General features: G+C 41.0%; 1 protein-coding gene across 1 annotated transcript in view; it reads left to right on the top strand.

Annotated features, from left to right (window-relative positions):
* The window catches only part of adamts18 (ADAM metallopeptidase with thrombospondin type 1 motif, 18), a gene marked incomplete at its 5' end in the record, with an annotated part of 84,647 nt that overhangs the window by 43,126 nt on the left and 21,185 nt on the right, over positions 1 to 20,336 (top strand). The window contains 3 exons of the mRNA XM_081389602.1: positions 10,195 to 10,325; positions 10,482 to 10,605; positions 12,041 to 12,288. Of these exons, the coding sequence (XP_081245728.1) occupies positions 10,195 to 10,325; positions 10,482 to 10,605; positions 12,041 to 12,288 (503 nt within the window). The remainder of the gene's footprint in view (positions 1 to 10,194; positions 10,326 to 10,481; positions 10,606 to 12,040; positions 12,289 to 20,336) is intronic.

Here is a 20,336-nt window from a genome sequence, read left to right as displayed (position 1 = left end):
ACGAGTGACAAGTCCTCCACACTCGCTTTACCCAGACCCTCAACATCATCATGTGAATCATTTGATAAACTGTGTCTCTTCTGTGGTGAAGTGGGCAAAAAAAAGGAACTGAGGAGGGCTGCCACCCTTGGCTTGGATAGAAAAGTGAAAGAATGTGCTCAGGTGGTGGGTGACAGGCATCTATTGGCTGAACTAGCTGCTGGTGACATGGTTGCTATTAATGCTGTTTATCATCGTGCATGCCTGACTAGGCTCTATAGAAAAGCAGAAACTGTTGGATGTGACTCAACTGAAAGTAATGCAACTAAGGTCATCAGAGCACATGTCCTCAATGAGTTGCTCGAATACATCGAGGACTATCGTTGCTCAGGGGAATCACTGGCAATGTCTGACTTGACAGCCCTCTATGACAAGCGCATTGCTGATCTTGGATTTCCAAACATCAAATGCAACACCACACGCCTTCGGAAGGATATTGAACGCCTGATTCCTGACATCAGATCAGTACAAATAAATCGTGTCTGGTCCATTGTATTTGATGATGACCTGAGCAAAGCTGTTGCTAACATGAAAAACAACACTTCTACCGATGTCTCCATCATCTTCAAAGCAGCCAAAATCCTTCGGCAAGAGTATCTCCCCATGAAGCATGCTTTTACAGGTGCCTTCTCAACTTCCTGTGAAGCTGATTCTATCCCTCCCATGCTGAGACCGTTCTTACACATGCTTCTTGATGGATCAGGTATTGATCAGCCACCTCCTGGACCTGAGAAGTTCCAGGCTGCAACATCCATTGGGCAGCAAATAATTTTCAACTCTGTAAGATGCAGATCCAAGAAACATGGCAGTGTTCCTCATCACATAAGAGAGAGGGAAACACCAGCTTCGCTATATCTGGCAATGAAACTACACCAGCAAAGTGGTAGTAGATATCTGGTGGAGGCCATGCATAAAAGAGGAATGTGTGTCATATGACCGCTTGAAAACATTTAGCATAGATATAGCGAATTCAGTGATCAGTCACTAGGAGCAGATTGGTGTCGTGGTCCCACCTCAGGCAGTCCACTTAATAAAAGGGCCGATTTTGTCAAATAGGGTGTCAAATTTCGTTCAACCTACCCTCCATTCGATGGCAGACATGTCATACTTCATCCGCGACTCAAAAAAACGTCATGCTTCTATACAAAATCTTCGAGCTAGAGTGCATTGAATCAGTGCGAACAAAAGCGGAGCTAGTGTGCGAGTGAGCCATTTTATCAGAGCAATATTGTCAACGTCAGCGAGTATTTGCATTAGATTATTATTATTATTATTATTATTATTATATCTAATGGCATCAATAAAGCTTACCCGCAATGAAGTGTTGGGTCTTCTATTCGTGGACCCTGATTATGAAGGGGAATATCTGCCTGATTCTGAAAGTGAAAGTACCGTGTGTGCCTCTCCACAATCGCGGTGACAGTATTGTGGTGGAGACTTTGTTTGTCTAATGCCACTGGGTATGTTAGACGAGGTCGAAGTATTCATAGGACAGTTAGGGGGCAACGTGGAGGCAGGGTGGGGAGTCGCAATGACAATGACAGTAGTCCGAGCTGTGCACATTCGGCGCGCGCGCGAGGCAGATTTGGCCGCGCTGCTCCCAGCAGGACCAGAGACGGTGTGACACGGGGCAGAGGGGCTATTATGCATAGTCTATCGCAAGCTGATGGGAATGCCGGCTTTTGAGTACTTGGCCAATGAGGACGATTTACTATATGTAGTAAATAGAGTATCTCTACAGCAAAAGGCCAACCACTACTTGCATTCGGTTTGTTTCTACCATTTATTAGTAATGATTTACACAGTTTGTTTACTACTTACTATTTACCTGAGCATTCAGTATTGTGCAATATAGCATACAGAAGGTGAGGGACATTTTGGGGGGAAAGAAGTGCTGCATTTGATAATTTTATCATTTAAACGTGACTTTTCATGAAAATTCTATAATCCAAGATGGCCGCCACCATAATGACGTCATAATATGCAAATTAGATGGGAAAATGTAATCCCTACATAAACTTTGGGTCATCCTTAATATTTCTCTAATTTACAGAAAGTCCCTATCTTTTATCACTTTTAAGATATAGCCTTTTGAAATTAAGATGTCAAAATCGAACATTTTAGGAAAAAACCTCTGGCGCCGAAACACTGTGTTTGGCATGTGTTTTTTAATAAAAAATTGCATACTTCACCTCCAATTGTCATGGTAAGGACAACATTATTGTTTTTTAGTCTTGGAACCTATTTTATTGGACTCCTTGACCCCAAAAATGTACACGTTGATACCAAATTTGTCATTATAGCTATAACAGAAGCAAAGATATGGGCCTCTCAAGTATGGTCGGCGGCCATTTTTAAAAAATGTGCGTATATAAGATACAAAATGTGATCTCACGTGTGTCTTAGGATAAATTTATTTCTATGGCCCTAAGGTACTTCCATACCAAAGGGGACCTTTGCATCATGACTTGAAGTCAAAAGTCACTTAACCTCCCTACTAATATGCGGTCTGCTTTAGCCCACCTGGCGAAATCAAGGCAATCTGGTCTACGTACGGCTTGGCTATAGCCCTGATTCAGACCAGCGATATAGTATAAGAATATTAGTCTTTGAAATGTTTTCGCTCGCACAGCTTAATATGTTTTCTGTCACACATAAACATAACATTCATACACAATCTTCGATAAAAAATCAAATCAAATGCAATTGCATTTTCCAACCGCTAGATGGCACAATCGAAACACTACTGAGACATGTCTACTGGGACTACTGGCATTGCGCGACTAGATCACTTTAGCCAAATTTCGCGATAAACATTTCCGCCATTTTATTTTACACGAGGCAGCTGTCGGAGAGCAACGGGCGAGCAACAGTCTGAGTGAAACCTTCACATTTCTACTTCGATCTTGTAAGTATGCTTGTTATTTTTGATATGTTCATTGTTTAAATTAGTTAGTTGTTATAATGTGTAGAAACAGTGACATTTTAACATTAACATTGCAGAGTAGTATTTTTCTCCAAAAAGTTAAAGTTACCTGCACGTGTTATTGCAAATGTATCTAAATTCAATGAATGTGGTAAGCATGAAACTATTCATTACTATTTTTTATTATTATAAAGATACCAGTATATTGTTTTTAAATTAGAGTAATAAATAATAGTTTTTGATTTAAAGCAAATTTTGTAAGTACTTTACATAAAATTTAACAGCAGCATAGTGCAACATGAAAAGAAATTATAAAAAAAAAAAAAAAATCCTTTCCAATTAATAAAAGGTAGTGGCAAACAAAGTCTTTACACTTGTTTTTAAATAATTACAATATGCAGCATACATTCAGTTTTCAGTGAATTTGTTTCAGATATAAAACTGAATGCTGCTTCTCCATGTTTTGTTTTGACTTTGGAGATATAAAAGTAGCTGGCTACTGTCCCAGATGACCTGAGAGGTCTGCTCTTCATAGTGCATCAGAAGATTATAAATTTACTTTGGCCTTAAAATGTTAATTTAATAATCAACTGTAGTTTTTTTATATGAATTTTTTGACAGACAGATAGCCAGTGTAAAAACCTCAGAACTGGAGTGATGTAATCCACTTTATTTGATTTAAAGACACTGTTTATTGCAAATTATCCAGCAATCAGTCAATAAAGTACAACAATTGAATATACAGAACACTTGTCAATGACTACCATTAAATGTCTTGTTACCAACATTCTTCATAATATATATTTTTTGTGTGTGTTCAACAGAAGAAAGCCATACAGGTTTGGAACCAAGTAAAAGTGAGTAAATGATTACATGTTTTTTTTTTTTTTTTTTTAAGTGAACTACGCCTATAAGTATCTTTTTATGTTTATTAGAGTTATATGAGTAAGTGATAAAGAATGACTTATAGTGATAGTTCACTTTGAAATTAAATTTTGATATGTTTTAGCTTACCTTATGGGCATCCAAGATGTAGGTGTATTTGTTTCCGCAGTACTTTAAATTTTTATAATCGAAACATGGATAAAATCGCCTTTAAAGTTGTCCATTTCTATTGGCGATAGTGCTGCATCCATTCACAAAAATAATGTTTTATATATTTAAGGTGGGAAATTTACAAAATATCTTCATGGAACATGATCTTTACTTAATATCCTAATGATTTTTGACATAAAAGAAAAATCTATAATTTTGACCCATACAATGTTTTGTTGGCTATTGCCACAAATATACCCGTGCAACATAAGACTGGTTTTGTGATCCAGGGTCACATATATGAAGAGTTCAGATGCAAAAGCCTCTAAGTGCCATCTGAAATTTTCTTCTCGAATATTCATTTTTATCAAGCTCATATATGTAAGTTCAGTAATTTCACTTAAATGACAATTAATAGGTAATTTTCATTGCCATTTAAGTGAAATTACTGAACTTGCATATATGAGCTTGATAAAAATGAACATTCGAGAAGAAAATTTCAGATGTATATATATATGTATATGTATGTATGTGTGTGTATAGCCTATATATATATATATATATATATATATATATATATATATATATATATATATGCATGCCTTGTACAGAATTGTTCAATACGCGTATCGTTACACCCCGTATTGCATCACCATTACGCGAGCAAAAATGTTCAATTATTGATATTAATTAATTTATAATATTGATATAAATTATTGTCTATATTGATATAAATTATATAGTCTCAATCTATATTCTGTTAACTCTATATTGGCCAGCTCTAGTGTGCATCCTAGCAAAAGTGATTGACTGTAATTAGTTAAATGACTGTAACAATGCTTTTCTTGAGCAATAATTATTTCCTTTTTCTCATTTGGCAGACGCAGTGATGACCAGCATTCCATTAGCTACGGAATGTGAAATAAAAAATGCAATTTCTAATCATTTCAAACAAGCACCAGGGAGGGCAGGGGGTGGGGGTTATGGATCAAAAGTAAACAGTTAATTCTTAAAAATTTTAATATCTTAATTTGTTTTACATATTTTTCCAATGTTTTATTTGTTCATTTTTATGTTTGAATGTTGTCTAAGTTGTTGTTGTCTATATAATTGTTCAAAATAAATCCCTTTATATTCAATTAGTTTGGATGGATTTTCATTTATGACTACCTGTTATATTTGAGTGAAAAGAATCCTTATGCCTCATTTTGTTGTCTATTACATGTATATGTAGTGTAATTGATGACTAGTCTATTATTGGGCTATGGTTAGACGTCTATTAGATTTTCACTGACAGCCCAAAATCAGCCTTGTTTTAGCCTAGACGCATACTGTCTGTCTATTAGACGTATATATGTAGTCGTTTAATAGCGGTCTAATTGATGACTAGTCTATTCTTTGGCTATGGTTAGACGTCTATTGGACGTATATATGTAGTCATTCAATAGCTGTCTGATTGTCTATTCTTGGGCTATGGTTAGACGTCTATTAGACGTATATATGTAGTCATTCAATAGCTGTCTATTCTTGGGCTATGTTTAGACGTCTATTAGATTTTCACTGACAGCCCAAAATTAGCCTCGATTTAGCCTAGACGTCTGGGCTGTGTTTAGACGGCTATTAGACGTCTATTAGACGCGAAATTGCTTGCTGGGTTATAACTCTTTATTAAAGTCAAGCGTCAGGCCTATGTTTAATTATCTATTGCACATTACAACATACATTTGCTAAATTTCAGTAAACTGATGATGATTGTCAGCCGATTGCGAAGAAGATGAAGAAGCTCCTCTAATTTTTTTTTTTATGAATCATTCACGAAATTGAGATGACTGACAGTGGTACCCGGACATGGACGGTATTTTTCAAAACAGATCCATACATTGAAAAAATCGGAACATTTCAAGGTTTAAATAAAGCGCCTGAACAGGTTATTTATTTAGGCTAAAACAGAGTTGCAGTTCATTTTCTTTGCGATGGAAAATAAGAACAGAATCTTATTCTTATTTTAAATTTGTATTGCCAAAGAAATTGCAGCTAAATTAAACAAATAAAACAGTACAACACGAAAATACTTCAAAGCAACAAAACATGTATTTTTCTTTGCCCCTCTCGCAAGACTCCTTTGCCTGCTCCGACCTATTTTTTACAGTCTATGGCTCCGACACTCTACATATGAAAGACGGAACATTAACACCTCTGCACCCCCACGATAAAGCAACTTCTCCAAACCCCCCACAGGCTAGCTGAGTTTGCAAAACAAAACAAAGAGTTTGCCACTCATCGTGGTGTGCCGAAACACTTCATTATTAACTTCAATATTTCATTCAAAACAATCTCAAAACGCTTTGACATTTTGAAAAGCCGTGGATGCATTACTGACACTGAAACCATGAACGCAACAGAATACTGGTTCTGATTTTATTGTTTGTCGTTTAAACGTCATATATATATATATATATATATATATATATATATATATATATATATATATATATATATATATTATCATTTGTTTTAACAGAACTGCTTTTGAAATACGATTGGAATTATGATAGGCCACAGAAGTAAAGTCATTGTATAATATTTGTTCCTTAAAATGGAAATGCGTGGTGATTTTATTTTGTAAATAGGCTATAAGAAAAAAAACTATGGTTTAGAACTAGACAAATCTCTCTGCATCAACAATAGACTATAAAATGCATTCATAGGCTAATATAAAAATATCAGTAGTCCAAGTTAGTTCGGGATTTGAACCCGTGTCATCTAAATGATCGTAACGTAAGTTCAACCACTCGGCCGCTTCACTCGATGCGACACGGCCTAACGTTCCAGTGTCTCTTCATTCAAATGAACGCGCCGCCGCGTTTGTCGAACACTAGCCTTGAACACTGGCCTTTAACACAGCCTTTTTCAACATGCCAGAATAAAACCTGGCTTTAGAACAATACATAGCGCCACTCGTCGTGGTGTGCCAATTTTTTTTTTTACAATAATTTAGTTTAATTTATTTCAGTGTTAATGTTTGAGTTAAAAAAAAATCCTCTACAAATTAAATTAACACAAAATCGGCTATAAGAGTCCTTTATAGGCTACGTAAAAAAGCAAAGGGCTTATGTCTTAACATTTAGGCTACTTTGCTTAAATTCGATACATTTATTTTCAGTAGGGCCTAATAAATTTGTAGGGATGTAATTTCAGTATGCTTTACCAACGCTATGTATTCAATTAAAGTTCCAAGAGGTCTGGTCTCTATATTTCCTTCCCAGCTGACACTAATATGCAAGTGCACAGCAAAAATCACAACTTGTGCTTGCTGCGAACGCAAGTTATTTAAGGTGTCTCAGCTGTACACAGTCTACCCCTACAGTGTGAATTCGTTACAAGGTTTCATTTAATTAAATTAATGTGCAGCAATTTGTACAAATAGAATCTATAGGCCTATGTTTTAACAGTTTTAGACCCAAATCTCTCTGCATTAATAATAGGCTAAATGATGCATTAATAGGTTCATATAAATTAACTCCTTGATTGTGCGTGTTTCGAACCCATGTTATCTAAATGATTACAACGTAAATTCTACCACCCGGCTACGAGTGTACTCAATTGATAAATGCCCAAACGTTGATTTCTACAGCGAGCACCGTTTGATTTCGCATATAACCTACGTGTGAACACGCTGTATTTTTAGAATAGTAAAAATAATCAGCTATCATTGCACCTCATTTATTTCTCTTTTTTTTTCATTCAATAGGCTTATGTTGGGAATAAGCGTACTGTATGTTGCCAACGTCTACAGGCCTACAATATGAACTAGGCTACTAGCTAATATGTCCATTATTCTCTTCTTGATTATAACTTTTGATTTTATTTTTTTCTGTCCTAAAATGTTTGTTTAATACATTTGTAGTATTTCATCCTTAGTGTTAATGGATATTAAGCCCACTTACGTTTCGAAACGCAGTTGCTTTCAAAATCCCGCTGTATCCCACAGTATCCCTTTGCGCCACCTGGTGGTCATTTCGCGAACAACTTTGAAATCCCACTGGAATAATTCTGCCGCGGTGATTTCGCCGCGGTGCCCAATATTATCTGCCTGCAGAGCCGGAGGCTGCATTTTCAGGACCCCACTTCTAGGACCGCATTTCTAGGACCCTAGGTTTTTGTGACAGCGCCACCTACCGACTCGGAGAACCGCAGTCTCAGGAACGCATTTCCAGGACCCTAGTTGTGCCAGGCAGTATTTCCACCCAGCCAGTTTCAACTACATTAGAGTTTTACAGTTTTATTACACCCAAATACTACTTTATTTATTGCAATTAAACCTGGTTCCTAGGAATGTTGAGAAATTATTGGGTCTAGCATAATATAATAACTCAAGTAAAATAAACAAGGAATCATGTTATAGTCTTTTCAGTCACTAGATCGACCACATTTTCAAGTATAGAGGGAAGACAAGGATGACTCTGGGGGTAGATTGTGTATATTTTACAAAATAATATATCACACCTCAACTTGAACACACTAAATATTTTACAAAATAATATATAACAACTGAACTTGCACACACAAAATATTTCACAAAATAATATATAATAACTGAACTTGCACACACAAAATATTTCACAAAATAATATATAATAACTGAACTTGCACACACAAAATATTTTACAAAATAATATAATAACTGAACTTGAACACACACAAAAACAAATTTGTTCATGATGTGGACCACAAACAGAACTTCATGGACAACATCATCACTGACTCCTAAGAGAGAGAGAGAGAGAGAAAGAGAAGTGAATTAAATAAGGAACATTTAGTTGAACATGTTCTACACTTTAATTTTTTTTCTTAGTTACCAAACAGTGCACACATATCAATTAATGTTCATAATACTATTATTGCATACTGTTCAAAGATTTGAAAAAAAAAAAGGTTTTGATGTTGTGGGAACAAAGGTTCTAGAAACACTCATGTCAATAAAGCCCATCTCAATTGAGAAATCTGAATAGAAATAACATTGACACGACTTTTTTTCTGACCATATATATATATATATATATATATATATATATATATATACACATTTACATATGTATATAATATTTAAAGCACACATTATAAAACCATGTCAAAATGATGAGACGCATGTAGACGCATACTACACATAACTTGTATTGTGGGTAACGTTAAACAGGCTGACTGTGAGCACGTGACAGTGAAAACATTAAGATTATTTTAACTGAATTAAAATGGAAGAACAATGAGTAATTAACAAGCTTTCAGAACGAACATGCTAAAGTTTTATTGTGCTGTCAATAAGTCAACACAGGCTTATCACGCAACAGTTCCGTTAAATGAACGTGCTAACAATTCATTTTCAAGCAACAGTTCCGTTAAATGAACGTGCTAACAATTCATTTTCAAGCATTAGAGGCTAAATACTATGGCTATGCATTCAAGACTATTTTTTTAGCAAATCACCATCACGTTTGCTACGTTAACTTTCCAATTAAATGCATCGCAATTGTAAAAATTTATTCGCATTTGATACTCACACTCTGATTGTCATCCATCTTCGCTGGTCCTCTAATTCGGTAGGTGGCGCTGTCACTAAAAACCTAGGGTCCTAGAAATGCGGTCCTAAAAGTGGGGTCCTGAAAATGCAGCCTCCGGCTCTGCAGGCAGACCCTACTCGCGGTGCCTGACGCGGCGGTAATAGGCAGTTTGGATGAGTAACTACTGTACACATTTGCATTGTGTCTGCTTGGAATAAAAGATACATGATGGAAAGCAAAGTTCTCTCTTTTGTGTAGCGACTATACAACTACACAGACAGACATAATTTTAAAGGGAAGAATTTTATTTTATTTTATTTAATATTATTTTATTTTATTTATGTTTGAGCAATCCAATACTCAAGCTCAAACTACTTGACCTATAAAATGTGATATATGGTAATCATTCATTTTTCCGGGTTTGTGCATGTGTGTCAAAGAATTGTTTTCCATTTGACATAAAAGTCCACCTGCATTTTGTATGAAAAAATTTTCATAAGATCATTGCTTCATATGTCTTCATGCATGAAACTTCATAGCAGATTGCTGAGGATAACGGTGGACAGCTTAAAAAGATCTAACATAAAACCACTCTGAAGCTATAAGATCTAATGACCCTATTCATCTCCTATCTAGAAGAGGACATCTGCAAACTGTACTGCATTGCTGAGGACTTTGATTTTTTCTTCGCTATGTCCAGCAAAGTCAAAGATGGGACGTCTTGCTCTGACTACAAAGGAGGCGTGTGCATCGATGGGATATGTGAGGTATGTGAGGAGATGCAGATTATGAAATAGTCATATTTCTGGCATCACATTTACCATAGATTTTTCATTGGTTTTCATTTTATGTTCAATAGGCCTAATGGGCTAAACTGAGCATGTCAGTTTGAAAATTTCATTTTAAAAACTTTTCCTGTGTAGCCGGTAGGCTGTGACCAGGTGTTGGGATCAAATGCCACTCTAGATGCCTGTGGGGTGTGTAAAGGAGACAACTCCACCTGCAAGTTCTACAGTGGCGAGTACACCCTTCAGCACAGAGCCAATGGTAAGATGCTTTTAGAGGGTTTTCCTTTCATACCTTCTGACCTTCTCTGACAAATCAATATTTGGAAGAGAATAACAGGCTTCAGAGACAGAAACAATGAGTAAATCATTATAAAACTAAAGCATTGGTTCTCACCTGAGGGGGTACACAACATGACCCTACAACAAAATATTAAAAATGTATTCTTTACTAAAAATGTATTTTCTAATATCTGCAATTTGAATAAATCTTTATGCATCTATAATAGTCTTGCGTTTTTACATTGGCAGTGCAGGTATAAAAAGGTAATGCTGTGTCTAATAACTCAAAGTGTACGAAGCCCAGGACGTCACCTGTAGGAGAAACCAAAACCCGGAAATCCGAAGGCCACTGCTTTGCAGTTCGTTCCCTCAGTTGATAAACCATCCTCACAAATTATTAAATTGTTCCCTCGGTTTCCATGGATTGATAAACCGTACCCATGAGTTTATAATCCGTGCTCTCAGATACCTTTAGTTTTTGAAATCCGTCCCCACAAATTCATAAATTAAAGGTACAGTTTACTAATAAGTGCATGGATTATCATCTCATGGGTATGGTTTATTATTCCGTGGGCATGATATGTCAAACCAAGGAAACAATTGAAGAATTTGTACAGAATTTGTTATAAACAGAGGGAAAAAGCCATGGCCAGGTCTTGTATTTTTTTTCTCCTACAGGTGACTTCCAACACTCCGTACTATGCGTGCCAACCATAATTGTATTGGTCCATGTATATATATGTATAAATTGTTTGGAAACCTTGATACATATTTTTCAGAAGAACATTCATAAGAACATCATTTATTTGAAATAGACATTATAAATGGCTTTACTACCATAATTGATCAATTAAATGCATCATTAATCAATAAAAAGTATTAATTTCTTTAGTTAAAAAAATGAAATCTTACTGACCCCAAACTTTTGAATGGTAGTAGTATATGCATGAAAGGGACAGTAAAGGGACTGAATTTTGGAGGACTGTAATTAGGTGGTACTTGATTGTTCTGATTTGATCAAAATAGTTTTAGAACTAGTGGCCCAGAATGAAATAAAATATGCTGACAGAGACTAAACTCAACTCAACTCAACTCAACTCAACTCAACTCAACTCAACTCAACAAATAAAATTAAATAAAATCAAATGAAATCAAATGAAATTCTTGCAGTATAGGCAAGTCTGTGCACTTTAGAGCTCCTCTCCTCAGGCTTAACAGAAAACGGTAATGTATTTTTTAGAGCACTTTACACAGCAAGAGCTCTGCAGTCTGGCACCTCTTTGCTCTCTTCTGACTAAAGGAGGTGATAATGCATCAGCTCAAAGATGCCTGTTTTCTTTGGGCCTAAAAAATGCAGAAACCGCAAAAGTGAACAGACATGGCAAACCTATTTCTCTTTTTTTTTCTCTCTTCAGAGTATTACCCCATTGTGATGGTTCCTGCTGGAGCGAGGAGCATCAGGGTGCAGGAGATGGAGATCTCTACCAGCTACCTTGCTGTCCGCAGCCTGAAGCGTGGCACCTACTACCTGACGGGGGATTGGACGGTGGACTGGCCGGGCAGATTTCAGTTCGCCGGCACTACGTTCAACTATCAGCGCTCTTTCAACCGGCCTGAGACCTTGTACGCCACAGGCCCCACTAATGAGACCCTGCTCTTTGAAGTGAGTGACCCCCGTCCCCGTCTGGCCTGACACCTGTTAGCGAATTAGCCATGACAGGGTCTTGGCAAGAGCACCGTGGCAATTCGGTCAGATGAAAACAAGGCTGAGGGACAGTGGGCGGGCAAGAGAGACGAGAAACAAATGAGGGAAAGATAGAGAGAGAGACATAAGAGAAGGCACACAAATGAGTCAAACGGGCAGACTAACGCCTCTGTTTGGGATTAATTGCAGGCCAGAGCCGACATGGTCATTGTGACTTTCATCTTCAGTATGTGGAGATTCAAGATCAAACGGTGCGACACTGTGAATAGCACTAAGCTTTGAACTTGCTGCACTGTGTGCTCTTGCTAATGGGCAGCACAGGGCACCTCTTACATGATGGCTGACGAGTGTGGGTTCAGATGACCATTTAGGTTAAGTCATAGTAAGGGTGCTTTCATATATCTGCACTAACCTGAAGTGCAGATGAGAAAGGGATATAATTTGATTTCAGAAGAATCATTTAAACCTTTATGCCATTGTGTTCTGCTGAAATAGATCAGTTCTGTGGGATATGTAATATTATGCTTGTTCTTGGGAAGATAATTTACTTATCCATGATATAGCTGTATATATACATTACAATTAGAAATGGATTTTATTACCTCCAGACTAAGAAAAAAATGTGAGGAAACAAGTTTTATGTAAAACGTGGGAAAACAACTTTGCTTACATTGAGTTTAAGGGAAAATCTTGTCAAGATTTCAAGTAGAAGACGTTTGTTATATAGAGATGTAGAGATGTTATGACCATGACAACCCTAGTGAAAAATACATATACCAAAATGTATTTGAAATACATTTATAGTATACTACAAAAACATTTACATATTTATGAACTTAATATAAATAACGCCTCGGTTACGACTGTAACCTCGGTTCCCTGAAGAGGGAACGAGCGTTGCGTCGAGAATGACGCTATGGGGAACGCTTTGCGTGATGACGTCTTGAAGCACATGTAAAATCAGTCCAATGGTGTAGCGGGACGTCAGAGGCGGGTGACGTCACGCACCAGGAAGCTATAAAAGCCGGCCCGAAACAGAAAACGAAAGCTTCGTAAAAGTCTGAAGTCGAGCTGACAGGCATGAAGGAGATATGGCAAGGCGACGCAACGCTCGTTCCCTCTTCAGGGAACCGAGGTTACAGTCGTAACCGAGGCGTTCCCTTTCAAGGGAACTCCCGTTGCGTCGAGAATGACGCTATGGGGAACGTCTATACCAACGCCTCCATAGCTACGAATGTCTGACCTGTGTGTAATCTAATAGAGCAGCACTAGGATGACAAAACATGAGACCCTGGAGCAGAGTCTAGATCCAAAGAGTAAAACCTGACGAAAGTGTGCGGTGAGGACCAGCCTGCCGCATCACAGACATCCTGTAGTGAAACTCCTGAAAAAAGGGCCTTAGAGGCCGCCATACTCCTTGTAGAGTGCGACCGGACAGCCAAAGGAGAAGGCTGCCCAGCCGCCTCATAAGCAAGTGAGATAGCCTCGACCACCCACTTGCTCATTCTTTGCTTAGACACCGGCCCTCCCTTGTTAGGGGAGCCAAAGCAAACAAACAACTGATCACTTCTGCGCCACAGGGCAGCTCTGTGGACGTAGGCGTCTAACGCCCGAACTGGGCAAAGCAAATTATTAGCCTCCTGGTCCGCATTCTGGAAGGGAGGAGGACAGAAGGCCTGCAGAATAATAGGTCTGGCCACATTAGTGGGGACCTTGGGGACATAACCCGGTCTGGGATGGAGAAAAGCTTTCACCATACCCGGAGCAAACTCGAAGCAGGACGGAGCAACCGACAATGCTTGAATATCCCCAATTCTCTTAAGAGAAGAAATGGCAAGAAGGAAAATAGCTTTCAAAGTCAGAAACTTTTCCGAAACCTCCTCAATGGGCTCAAAGGGGGCCAGGGACAGGCCTTGTAGAGCAATGGACAAGTCCCATGGCGGCACCCTAGAGCGGACTGCAGGCCTCAGCCTCCAAGTGCCACGAAGGAAACGAGATACCAGAGGGTCTTTCCCCACAGACATTCCACCCAAAGGAATGTGGTAAGCACCTATGGCCGCCACATAGACCTTTAAAGTGGACGGGGTCAGATCTGCAGTGAACCGGTCCTGCAGGAACTCCAGCACTGTACCAATTGGGCAGTTAACTGGGTCCAACCGACGGTCACTACACCAAGAAGTGAATACTCTCCACTTCAGGGCATAAAGTTTCCTCGTGGAGGGAGCTCTGGACTGTAGAATGGTCTCAACAACCTCAGTTGAGAGACCTGACTCTATGAGCTGGGCCCCCTCAGAGGCCAAGCCCACAGGTTCCACAGTTCTGGGCGGGGGTGAAATATTGAGCCCCCTGCCTGGGACAGAAGGTCTCTCCTGACGGGTAACTCCAGAGGATGCCCGTCGAGGAGGGAGACCAGATCGGGAAACCATACTCTGCCCGGCCAACGCGGGGCTATAAGAAGCAGGCAAACCCGGTCCCTGCGAACTCTCTCCAGAACTCCCGGGAGCAGAGCAACTGGGGGAAAGGCGTACAGACGTAGCCTCGGCCACGTCTGAACCATAGCATCCAGTCCCAGAGGAGCTGGATGCGTGAGGGAGAACCAAAGTGGACAGTGAGACGTCTCTCGAGACGCAAACAAATCCACTTGTGCTCGGCCGTACTCCCTCCATATCAGCTCCACCACCTCGGGGTGGAGCCTCCATTCCCCGGGCCTCGGCCCCTGCCTCGACAGAGTGTCTGCTCCTATATTCTGAACCCCGGGGATGTAGGCTGCTCTGAGTGACAGCAACTTCCCCTGGGACCACAAGAGGATATGGCGTGCCAGATTTGATAATGGGCGCGAGCGCAAACCCCCTTGGTGGTTGATGTAGGCGACTACCGACGTGTTGTCCGTATGCACTAACATATGGTGTCCCCTGAGGTCTGTGACAAAGCTCCTCAGAGCCCGGAAGACAGCTAACATCTCTAGGCGATTGATATGCCAGGAACGATGATGGTCTTCCCACAGACCTTGAGCTGAGCGACCCTCCAGGATCGCTCCCCAACCCGTGAGGGAAGCATCCGTCGTTAGCAATCTGCGACGACAAGAAGCCCCCAACACTGGGCCCTGGGACAGGAACCAAGGTTTCTTCCACATAACCAAGGCACGTAGGCATCGCCGCGTGACCTTGATTGTGCGAAATGGGTTCCCCCTCGGGGAAAACCCCCTGGTCCTGAGCCACCACTGCAGGGGCCTCATGTGCAGCAGTCCAAAAGGTATCACGTTGGAAGCTGCTGCCATGAGACCCAACAGTCTCTGGAACTGTTTGACAGTGAGTAGCTGGCCTAGCTTTACACTTTTCACAGCTGCAAGGATGGACTCTATACGTGGCGGTGACAGGCGCGCCTGCATAGACACTGAGTCCCAAACCACGCCTAGGAAAGTGGTTCTCTGGAGTGGAGAAAGCACACTCTTCTTGGCGTTCAGCCGTAACCCCAGCTCTTTCATGTGGGCGAGAACAACATCTCGATGTTGAACCGCCAACTGACGCGACTGAGCTAAAATCAACCAATCGTCGATGTAGTTCATGATGCGAATCCCCTGAAGGCGCAGAGGCGCCAGAGCTGCATCCATACATTTCGTGAAAGTGCGGGGTGATAAAGCTAGGCTGAATGGAAGAACACGATATTGGTATGCTTTGCCCCCGAAAGCAAACCTCAGGAACTTCCAATGACACGGACGGATGGAAATATGGAAATATGCGTCCTTGAGGTCTATCGTGACAAACCAGTCCTCGGACCTGATCTGTGGCACGATCTGTCTCAATGTTAACATTTTGAACTTGAGCTGCATGACTGACTCGTTCAGAACTCGAAGATCTAAAATGGGACGCAATCCCCCGTCCTTTTTCGGAACTATGAAATACCGGCTGTAAAACCCGGTTTCCCTGTTGGAGGGAGGTACATATTCTATGGCCCCCTTCTCTAACAGAGTGTTTACTTCCTGTTCCATAACCAGAACCTGCTCGGGGCCCACCACTGTGGGCAGGACCCCCATAAACCGAGGTGGGCGTTTTTTGAATTGTATCTGATACCCTTTTTCCACGGTCTGCAGGACCCGACGAGAAACATTCGACAGTAGCTTCCACGCTGTCAAAGATTCTACTAGAGGTACCAGCCTCTCGAGACTGGTTTCTGGATTTTGTTGTTGTTGAGCAGTCAATTCGACGCCCTGTAACGGCGCACCGGCAGGGAGCGACCGAACAGACTGCTCTAACACCCTCCTCGGAGGGGGCGGGCATCCCGAGGCCACTACGTTTCCGGGTGGTCCTTGAGATATGTGCTCGCCGGAGACCGCTGCGCCCTGTAACACCGATGGCGGCAGGGTTGGCAGAACGGTCCCCTGAGGGTACCGAAGAGAGACGGGCACCGTAAAAAGAGGTGTTAACCGCTCTGCTTCGGGGGGGACTACCCTCATTAATCCTGAGCCCTCGGACATCAGGATTTCTTCCCAGCAGCCTTCTTGGCGGTAATAACGGTCCGCAGATCCGTTCTACCCCTCGAAGACTGCTGGGTTTGAGCGCGCCCTCCGTGTCCCCGAGATTTTTGTGGGGGAGCACGGGAGGACACGCTCTGCTTCTGAGTGGCACGATGCTCAGCACCCTTTTTAGAGGAGTGAGGCTGCTCCCGCTCAGCAGCCTCATAGAAAGAACGGCGGGGAAGAAGCTTTTGAAGAGCAGATGCTTGTTTAGCGGCTTCTTGTGATTTTGCAACCGCAATATTTACTGCATCCCCAAATAACCCGGCAGTGGAAACCGGAGCGTCTAACAGAACATGCTTCTCTTTGTCCTTAATATCGCTTAGGTTGAGCCACAGATGCCTCTCAGTGGCCACCAGGGCTGCCATAGACCGCCCGATAGATTTAGCGGTCTCCTTGGTGGCTCTGAGAGAAACATCCGTGGCTCTGCGCAGTTCAGCCACAGTGTCGGGACCGATTCCCCCGCCCTCCACTAAATCCCCCAATAATTCTGCCTGATAGGCTTGTAAAATGGACATCGTATGCAGACACGCTGCAGCTTGACCAGCGGCTGCATACGACTTATTAATCAGGGTAGATGTAAACTTTACTGGCTTTGAGGGAAGTGTAGGAGCCTTCAGGGAAGATGCCGTTGCTGGAGAGAGATAGCCCGTGAGCGTCTCTTCCACCTTCGGCATCTCCCCATAACCATGCTCTTTATATTGTGAAATAGTGGAATATAGAGAGGTGTGTGGTGTGTAAACTCTGTGAGAGACTGGTCTCCCCCACGATCTCGACACCTCGGTGTGGAGATCGGGGAAAAACGGCAGGCTCCTACGCTGGGGCTGAGCACGAGATGGCAGGAAGCGTTCGTCGAGTTTGCTTTTTGAACGAACGTCCTGCCTATCCTCTGGCCACTCAATAGACAATCTGTCAACTGCTCTCGTGATAACATCGAGCAGTTCTTCAAAAGCATGAGACTGAGGTGGCGAATCCTCAGACTCAGCATCAATACTTACAACATCCAACTCCTCAGAGCTGGATAGTTGCAGTACTGGTGCCTCTATCGGGGGGGAAGTAACCGCAACGCGTGCTTCCACACCCTGATGAGAGGCACTGGATCTATCAGAAGGAGGCTGAGATAAGGCAGAGCCCGTCTCAACATCCACTGATAGATCCATCTGCGAACCCCAGGTCTGAGATCGACGCCGTGCCTCGGCAGCGGCGGGACCAAAGCCCTGGGGAACGTGGTCGGGATTGAACCGAGCCAAGCGGGATCGGAGCGTACGCAATGGAAGCGCACAGCAATGCTCACAGTCACCACCCTCGAGTGCTGACTGGGCATGCTCCTCTCCCAAACAAACAACACAAAGAGTGTGTGTGTCACCTCCCGTTAAATAACGCGGGCAGGGATGGACACACACTCTAAACTGCTGCTTGCTCGCCATACTTAATATAAAATATATATATATAGACAACACCAAATAAGACAGACAGATTTCAACACGGAGCGCTACTGAAGACTCAGAAAGCTTTCGTTTTCTGTTTCGGGCCGGCTTTTATAGCTTCCTGGTGCGTGACGTCACCCGCCTCTGACGTCCCGCTACACCATTGGACTGATTTTACATGTGCTTCAAGACGTCATCACGCAAAGCGTTCCCCATAGCGTCATTCTCGACGCAACGGGAGTTCCCTTGAAAGGGAACCTGCAATAGTACTTATGGTATTCTATACTGAAAGTCTGCTAAATTGGAACAACTAATTTTGTACATAATGCACTTAAGTTATTCAGAAATAGAGCTGAGGTCCAGCTAAAGATATACTTAAGTATTTGATTGTGCTAAAATGGGACTATTGCAAGTATACTTTAGGTACACTTTAAATATATTGCATTTAAAGATTGATATGTCAGCAAATATGCTAATAGATTTATACTATGAAATAAATGTATTTTAAATACATTTTTCCACTAGGGAACATAAGACTGAAATAAAGAATAATACTGTAACACCAAAACAATTCAATTCTGCTGAATATTTTCCGAAATATTTGTTGTAACATCACAAAATGTTACATCACAGAACATGTTTGGATTTATTTCTGTTGTTCACTTACCAGTTACAACAAATGCTGATACATTATGTACAGTATACTTACAGTCTTTGCATTCAAACGTCCACATTTCTTTTGTTACCAACACCTCAAACTGTTAAAAATTAATTTGGTCTTGATAGTACTGCAGGTGTTGTGTAAGTGAGTTGTATAAAAGTTAAGCATGCTTCACTTAATACACTTTCATTTTGATCTTATTTTCTGGCCTTTGATCTGCACAGTACTCAACCTGTGTGTTACGTGCATGCAGCATTCCCCTTTATCCTACATGCCCTCTGTTCATTACATTTTCCCCAGGGTGGGCAGTGGCAGCAGAGGTCTGATTTGCAGATGAGTTGGCATTAATCTCTCTAAGTATGCTCTGTAATTTCAAAAAGAAGAGGAGGTTAGAGAGAGATTAAAAGATTAAGATTTCTGCAATTGAACTCAGTAGATCAGAGAGGCTTGGAGTTGTGATTCGAGGGAAGCAGCTGGTCAATTATGCTTGACTGGATCTCTCAGTCTACCCTTCTACTTCAGCTTCAAGACCCTTATTGAATGCCAAGGAAAATGCACTTTAAGAAATGTGAATGTACGCTTTGACCTGGTTCCAGAACTTGTTATCAGCTCAGCAAGGTGGATTGAGAGGCACTAGAAAAGACATATCAGAATGTTCCCTTCAAACTTCAAACTTCTGATTGAAACACTCTTTTCATTTTCATTTAGGTATTGACATTCTTGTAGCATTCCTGTAACAAGCATAGCTTGTAGCAAACCCAGACTGAACAGAAGAAATTCCCCAGAGAAGATTTCCACATCAAAGAAGGTGGAGCCCCAGAGCACATATACCTATTACGTAATCGCCATGGACCAATCATAGTTTGAAGGTGTTTACCAGCTGGAGCAATCTTTTCCGGAAAGTTCAGCATTTTTCAAACTCGCGAAAACAAACTCCAATCGAACTTGAACTCATTGTGGCCTGATTTTGTTCAAAATAACATCACACCAGTTTATTCTTTGATTTTGCTTAAAGTATATCGGGGCCTTTATATGTGGTATCCATGTTCCCATTCATCAGTCTTTCATCCTCTCTTTTTTCTTTTTGACGGGAGAAACTTCTACACTTCTAGCCAGGGTACAGATGGATTTTTGTGTAGTAACCCTATACTGGGAGTGCTTGATAATGAACCAGTCCTAGTGGTCCTGTTCAACAGAGTTCAGTAATTGCCCCAGATTTTCCGTCATTATTTAGAATGACTAGGGTGAAAGATAGTAAGGGGATGTCTAGTGCGAGAATGGGGACAGAAGCATGCAATTAAGCTTTTATTGCAACATAAGACAATATAAGACACAAGGAAGCAATATTTGGATAGGGAATGATGTTTGCATGTTGAGTTGATAATCAGAATTGTGATTCATGTTG

This window comes from Scardinius erythrophthalmus (genome assembly GCF_964197995.2).
Source record: "Scardinius erythrophthalmus genome assembly, chromosome: 2".
Classification (NCBI taxonomy): domain Eukaryota; kingdom Metazoa; phylum Chordata; class Actinopteri; order Cypriniformes; family Leuciscidae; genus Scardinius; species Scardinius erythrophthalmus.
Note: the sequence above shows the minus strand (reverse complement) of the source record. Positions and strands in the feature narration are given on the sequence as shown.